At 49.6% G+C, this 7,500-nt stretch overlaps 1 protein-coding gene across 3 annotated transcripts in view; it reads left to right on the top strand.

Moving 5' to 3' along the window:
• cntrl (centriolin) overlaps positions 1-7,500 on the top strand; it is a 13,852-nt gene that overhangs the window by 1,944 nt on the left and 4,408 nt on the right. The window contains exons 3-21 of one of the 3 annotated variants that reach the window (XM_053325392.1): positions 1-8; positions 198-320; positions 445-567; positions 760-855; positions 1,191-1,408; positions 1,503-1,800; positions 2,073-2,144; positions 2,231-2,401; positions 3,095-3,475; positions 3,633-3,783; positions 3,909-4,132; positions 4,243-4,361; positions 4,614-4,743; positions 5,177-5,256; positions 5,691-5,831; positions 6,215-6,278; positions 6,442-6,633; positions 6,788-6,884; positions 7,438-7,500. The exon at positions 1-8 is cut by the window's left edge and continues 81 nt beyond it; the exon at positions 7,438-7,500 is cut by the window's right edge and continues 365 nt beyond it. In XM_053325392.1, the coding sequence (XP_053181367.1) occupies positions 1-8; positions 198-320; positions 445-567; positions 760-855; positions 1,191-1,408; positions 1,503-1,800; positions 2,073-2,144; positions 2,231-2,401; positions 3,095-3,475; positions 3,633-3,783; positions 3,909-4,132; positions 4,243-4,361; positions 4,614-4,743; positions 5,177-5,256; positions 5,691-5,831; positions 6,215-6,278; positions 6,442-6,633; positions 6,788-6,884; positions 7,438-7,500 (2,751 nt within the window). Of the gene's footprint in view, positions 9-197; positions 321-444; positions 568-759; positions 856-1,190; positions 1,409-1,502; positions 1,801-2,072; positions 2,145-2,230; positions 2,402-3,094; positions 3,476-3,632; positions 3,784-3,905; positions 4,133-4,242; positions 4,362-4,613; positions 4,744-5,176; positions 5,257-5,690; positions 5,832-6,214; positions 6,279-6,441; positions 6,634-6,787; positions 6,885-7,437 lie in introns of all 3 variants that reach the window. The other 2 variants (XM_053325395.1, XM_053325393.1) reach the window with 2 other exon arrangements.

Raw genomic sequence — 7,500 nt, 5'->3', positions numbered from 1 at the left:
GAGAGCAGGTACTCACAGTCTAAACATGTTCTGCTTTTTGTAGTTTATCTTTTCTGTTCATGCTGTTATGACGTCGGATACTAAATGCAACACTGCCTGTTAGTTAGATGCTTTACTCCTCCTTGTGTCAGTCTTTGTTCAGGTGTGTCTCAGACCTGTGAAGCTGACAGTGATCGGTGGAGTTTTGTGTGTTTCAGGCTGATCGAGCTGAGCTGCAGGTTCACAGTCTGCAGGCTGAGAACCAGAGTCTGCAGCTCCACCTGCAGGACACACAGAGACACTGCACACAGCTGCAGGACACGGCCAGGACACACACACAGGTGACTGAAGACAGGTTTCAGTTTGATATATGACTGATTTATACAGCTGACTGAGTCTCTCTCTCTCTCTCTGTCTCCGTGTGTCTCTCTCTGTCTCTGTGTCTCTTTCTCTCTCTCTCTACAGGACATGTCCCTGCAGCAGGAGGAGCTGTCTGTGTTGCAGATGGAGGTTGAGGTTCTGAGAGACAGACAGGTGGAGCTCCATCAGCTGAGGGAGGAGTTAACCCAGCAGCTCACTCTGGGAAAGGTAACGTTCATTTTTACCCTTCAGTGTCTGAGCGGCAGAGTTTATTCACACAGACGTCCCCAAGCAGCCAACACGTTTCTCCTGATGTAAATCCATCAGAGATATTAGAGGAGAATATTATATATTTATTATATTACACTGTGTGTGTGTGTGTGTGTGTGTGTGTGTGTGTGTGTGTGTGTGTGTGCGTAGGTGGAGCATGATGCTCTGCAGGCCGCCGTAGACAAAGAGAAACAGACCAGAGAGATCACAGAGTCTCAGCTCCAGTCCACCATCGACACACTGCAGGTCAGTACACACACACACACCAACACACACCAACACACACACACACACACACACACACACACACCAACACACACACCAACACACACACCAACACACACACACACACACACACACCAACACACCAACACACGTGTAACTGAATGAACATGTGGACTCAGTATTGATCGCTGCAGGTAATCGATCCTGTTTTTACGCAGAAATCAAACAGTTCATCTCAAATCATCATTGTGTGTTTGTGTGTGTGTGTCTCTGTGTGTGTCTGTGTGTCTGTGTGTGTGTGTGTGTGTGTGTGTGTGTGTGTGTGTGTGTGTGTGTGTGTGTGTGTGTGTGTGTAGGATGACAAATCATCTCTCCAGCAGCTTGTTCACAAACTTCAGACCCAACTGGACCAGACAGAAGACCAGTTACACCAGACCAGAATCCAGTTTAAAGAAACCAGGACCCGGCTGGAGCAGCTGGAGGAGGAGCAGCTGGAGGAGGAGCAGCTGGAGGAGGAGCAGCTGGAGGAGGAGCAGCTGGAGGAGGAGCAGCTGGAGGACAGGAGCAGAGCAGAGTCAGTCCTGTACTTCTGTCTCCTGCAGAGACTTCATTAATACATTATTATAACATTATCAATAAAATATGTTATTCTCTGTATTTACATCCAGCAGCAGAGTGGAGCAGCAGCTGGAGGAGGAGCAGCAGCTGGAGGAGGAGCAGCTGGAGGAGGAGCAGCAGCTGGAGGAGGAGCAGCAGCTGGAGGAGGAGCAGCTGGAGGAGGAGCAGCTCTACAGGACTGTCCAGCAGACCAGGACCAGCAGGAAGCAGATTCACAGACTGCAGGCCCGTCTGGTCCAGGACCAGGACCAGGAGACCCGCAACAGGGAGCAGGATGGGGAGCTGCAGAGACTCCGAGATAAACTGCAGAGATGTCAGAGCACAAACAGACACATCCAACATGAACTGGTCAGTATGAGAGAACAGAGCAGAGCAGATGAAATGATATATTATTGAATAATCAGGTTAAAATAAATATAATTAAAACAGTAAAATCCACTGAAACATTCAAACACAGATACAAAGTGAACACAGTGAAGGAAGAGGTCAGGTTTATTACAAAGTAGGTTTACACTATGAATCAGTCCTGGTGTGGTGCATAAAAGTAAAAAACATAATACAGTACAATATAATATAACATAATACAATATAAAATAATAATGTGTTATTTTGTGGAGCAGGAGGCGGAGCTGCAGCAGAGCAGACAGCAGCTGCAGGACGTCCAGCAGCACAGAGACACTCTGCTGCTGCAGGTCAGATTCACATCTTCACTCATGTGATTATTATTTATTAGATTTGGTGTTAGAAAATAAAATCCTGTCATTTTCGTGTCGTTCAGCTTCGTTCACAGAGCGATGGTCACCAGGCCAGCCTCAGACGCCTCAACAGGAAACTACGGCAGCTCAGCAGGTTCATGTGTGACTCCGATCAGCTGACGAGTGAACAGCTGAGATCAACGTCCGAACAGCTGAGAGCTCTGAACCTCACTGTGGAGCTGCTGCACGCACAGGTACACACACACATATACACACACACACACATATACACACATACACACACGTTCTGTTCCGTTGCGTCTTCTTCCTCTTATCCTGGTCGGGTCTCGGGGGCAGCAGCCTAAGCAGGGAGCCCAGACTTCCCTCTCCCCAGCCACTTCGTCCAGCTCTTCCCGGGGGATCCCGAGGCGTTCCCAGGCCAGCCGAGAGACATAGTCTCTCCAGCGTGTCCTGGGTCTTCCCCGGGGTCTCCTACCGGTGGGACGGGCGTGGTTGAGAAGTTCCGGCTAGATATAGTCGGCCTCACCTCGACGCACAGCAAGGGCTCTGGAACCAGTCTCCTCCAGAGGGGTTGGACTCTCTTCCACTCTGGAGTTGCCACTGGTGAGAGGTGCCGGGCAGGGGAGGCAATACTTATTGCCCCCCGGCTTGGTGCCTGTATGTTGGAGTTTACCCCGGTAGACGAGAGGGTGGTCTCCCTCTGCCTTCGGGTGGGGGGACGGATCGGTCCAAACAGCAGCTCAGAGTATCCACCCTTCTTGGGGTGGGAGATCCGCCTGGAGACACACACACTGGAAGTTAAATCTCTCTGTAGTAAATATTTTTGCTCGTGTGGGAATGTTGGGTCTCTTTGTGCAAAGAGACTTGAGATGACTTTGTTGTGATTTGGCGATATACAAATAAAGATTGATTGATTGATTTTTCAGAAATCTGTGGACGAGCACGACAGCAGCTTTCGCCAAACTGAACACACACACACTCTGCAGGACCAACACACACACACTCTGCAGGACCAACACACACACACTCTGCAGGACCAACACACACACACTCTGCAGGACCAACACACACACACAGTGGAACATTTGAGAGCAGAGCTGGCTGAAGCTCGGCAACATGCACACAGACTTAGACAGCAGCTGGACCAGACCAGCAGCAGGAGCAGGGGCAGAACCAGGAGCAGGAGCAGAACCAGCAGCAGAACCAGCAGCAGAACCAGGAGCAGAACCAGAACCAGGAGCAGGACCAGGAGCAGGACCAGGAGCAGAGATGGAGGCCGGTGGTGCTTCGTCCCTCCTGGACACAGTGTGAGGCTTCTTCTTCTCTCTCTTACAGCAGTAACTGATGTAAATGAATAATCAGCAGATTATTAGAGCAGCAGGATGAAGCAGAGTCTCTCTCAGTAACAGCTCAGTGAGGTCAGAGCAGCGTTCTGACTCTGGCTCTCTGCTGTTCCTCTCTCAGGCTCCTGGTTTGGGCTCTCAGGGGACGCAGGACTCTGGTTTGGGGCTGCAGTACCTCAGTTCTCCTGAAGGCGGCCGACAACAGAATAAACCTCCTGCAGGCGGCGGATACTGGGTCTATATCCCCCCAACACACACCAGCTCTGACACAGGTACACACACACACACACACACACACACACACACACACATACATACATACACACACACACACACACACACACACACACACACACACACACACACACAGCTGGCTCTAACGTGTCTCCTCCAGCAGGATGGAGGGACAGTGGAGGAGGCAGTGATACTGAGCAGAGCTCCAGAGGAGGGACTCCTCCTCCTCCTCCTGCCCCAGCAGCAGGTGACTCTGTTGGGCTCACTGACACACTCACTCCCCTGGTTGGACCTGCCTGGCTGCTCTGTGGTTCACCTGCTGCTGTGGTCTACAGTCCTCCTGCAGGGGGCGCTGCACTGCACTGTAACACTACACACAAGGTCAGTGTCTGTGCTTTCTGTACACACATGGTGCACGTGAGGACATATATATATATATATATAATGATGACGTGTGTGTGTGTGTGTGTGTATGTGTATGTGTGTGTGTGTGCCAGCAGGGAGGCGTGTGTGTGTGTGAGTATGAGAGACTCAAAGAGGCAGAGAGACTGGAGGAAGAGAAGAAGAAACTACGACTGGAAACCAAACAACTACGACACACACTGAGACGACACAGGTAACACACACACACACACACACACACACACACACACACACACACACACACACACACACTAAAGCAGAGTTTCCTCTGCAGGTTTTAGTATACATCATGTTGTGATTGTGTGATACACGTTAAAATACATAATAATAATATATTAATATTGTCTGTGTGTGTGTGTGTGTGTGTGTGTGTGTGTGTGTGTGTGTGTGTGTGTGTGTGTGTGTGTGTGTGTGTGTGTGTGTGTGTGTGTGTGTGTGTGTACAGGAGTGTGAAGTTGGTGTGTGATGAAGTAAAGTGTGTAGAGAAAACTCTGATGAAGAGACGAGCTGAACTCCGTGAGGCTGACAGACTGCTGCTGGAGGCTCAGAGCTGCATACACACCACCAGAGACCAGGTACACACACACACACACACACACACACCAGCAGAGACCAGGTACACACACACACACAACACACACACACACCACCAGAGACCAGGTACACACACACACACACACACACACACACACACACACACACACACACACCACCAGAGACCAGGTACACACACACACACAACACACACACACACCACCAGAGACCAGGTACACACACACACACACCACCAGAGACCAGGTACACACACACACACACCACCAGAGACCAGGTACACACACACACACACACACACACACACACACACACACACACACCACCAGAGACCAGGTGTACACACACACACACACACACACACACACACACACACACACACACACACACACACACACACACACACACACACATTTTAACCCAGAGTTCATATCTTGCTGCTCGGTTCATCTTCAGGCTCAGAAGGAGGCAGACTCACTGCAGCGCAGAGCTGAGGACAGCGCCACCTGTCTGCTGGAGGCCACACAGCACATCAGGTAGAAGTACTCCTTTACTATGACTAAAGTACTGCAGTATTATAGTGATGTAGTATGCAGTATTACAGTAAAAGTACTGCAGTATTATAGTGATGTAGTATGCAGTATTACAGTAAAAGTACTGCAGTATTATAGTGATGTAGTATGCAGTATTACAGTAAAAGTACTGCAGTATTATAGTGATGTAGTATGCAGTAGTGGTGTGGTCCCTCTGACTCATATATTATTATATATGACATCATTATGATGACATCATTATGATGACATCATTAGATGCTGCTGGAGGTGGAGCTAGAGTATAAATTAGTACCAGATGAAAAGTACAAGTACCTCAAACTGTATGTAATAAATGTACTCAGTGTCTACAGTACTGGAAGTGTCCCAGGTTGACCTCTGACCTCCAGTGTGCTTCACTGTATAACCTGATGTATCAGAGAGCTGCAGGAGGTGGAGGAGGAGCTGAGGAGGAGGAGGCAGCTGGAGGAGGAGACTCTGAAGGAGCTGGAGGAGGAGCTGAGGAGCAGAGAGGAGAAGTTCCAGCAGCTGAGCAGAGACATGCAGTCAGCTGCAGACAGGTAGAGTAATAACTAGTGAGGTCTGAGGCTCGGTGTTATCAGTGTCAGCCTCACTCCACACACACACACACACACACACACACACACCACCAGGACCAGTAACTGAGACGTTCACAGTAAACATGTACAAATGATTCATTTCAGAGCAAAAAGAGTTTTTATTCTGCTCTCAGGTTTCATACATATCATCACAACACCGCTGGGTTAGTACACACTCATTAACCTGTGTGTGTGTGTGTGTGTGTGTGTGTGTGTGTGTGTGTGTGTGTGTGTGTGTGTGTGTGTGTGTGTGTGTGTGTGTGTGTGTGTGTGTGTGTGTGTGTGTGTGTGTGTGTGTGTGTGTGTGTGTGTGTGTGTGTGTGTGTGTGTGTGTGTGTGTGTAGACTGGTTCTCTTGCAGTGGGACTGTCAGCAGGCTCAGAGACGTCTGGACTCAGTAACCAGTCAGGTAACATCACTGATGTTCTGTCAGCTGCAACAAACAGAACAACAAGAAGAATATGTGTTTTAATTTCTGACATATTTTATATGGAGAGATAAATAAGTCATTAGTTTTTCATGTTCTGACGGAGAGACTGAGTCAGCTGTGTTCATGACTGCAGGTGGAGCAGCAGGAGCAGGAGGAGCAGAGGATGAAGGAGGAGCAGAGGATGAAGGAGGAGCAGAGGATGAAGGAGGAGCAGAGGATGAAGGAGGAGCAGAGGATGAAGGAGGAGCAGAGGATGAAGGAGGAGCATCACTCTGCTCTGAACACACTGAAGGAGGTCAGAGAGGAGGAGCAGCGTCTGCACAACACCGTCAAGGTGAGACAGTCCTCCATCCTTTATTATATGAGTTATTCTACACTTTCTCAATCTGTGTATAAAAACGTGTGCGTGTGTGTGTGTCTGTGCGTGTGTGTGTGTCTGTGCGTGTCTGTGCGTGTGCGTGTGCGTGTGTGTGTGTGTGTGTGTGTAGGAGCTGTGGGAGCAGCAGGAGGTGCTGCTGAGTAAGAAGAAGGAGGAGGAGCAGAAACTGGTCACACTGCAGTCTGAGCTCAGCACACACAGAGCAGGTGAGCACACACACACCTGGAGGGGGTGGGGCTAAACTCACACCTGGAGGAGGCGGGGCTAAACACACACCTAGAGGGGGCGGGGCTAAACACACACCTGGAGGAGGCGGGGCTAAACACACACCTAGAGGGGGCGGGGCTAAACACACACCTGGAGGAGGCGGGGCTAAACACACACCTGGAGGGGGCGGGGCTAAACACACACCTGGAGGAGGCGGGGCTATACACACATCTGGAGGAGGCGGGGCTAAACACACACCTGGAGGGGGCGGGGCTATACACACACCTGGAGGAGGCGGGGCTATACACACATCTGGAGGAGGCGGGGTTAAATAAAGTCTCCTCTCTTTACTACAATGTAAAAATATTTCCTCATCTTCAAAATCCTGCATTCCAAATGTTAAAAAACAGAAATATTTTCAGGCTGTTTGTCTTTAGAGGCTAAATCATTTATTAATTTACAAGAAGACAATACAACATTAGAGATTAGTGTAGCGTCCTCACTCAGGAGACAGACTGGGGACGTTTGACTGACACAGTTGTGTTTGTGCAGAGCTGAAACGTGTCCTTCAGGAGCTGCTGGCGGAGCAGCAGGCTCTGGAGGAGGTGAAAAACA

This window comes from Scomber japonicus, chromosome 9 (assembly GCF_027409825.1).
Source record: "Scomber japonicus isolate fScoJap1 chromosome 9, fScoJap1.pri, whole genome shotgun sequence".
Classification (NCBI taxonomy): Eukaryota; Metazoa; Chordata; class Actinopteri; order Scombriformes; family Scombridae; genus Scomber; species Scomber japonicus.
The sequence above is the reverse complement of the archived record's forward strand: the minus strand, read 5'-3'. Positions and strand labels throughout refer to the sequence as shown.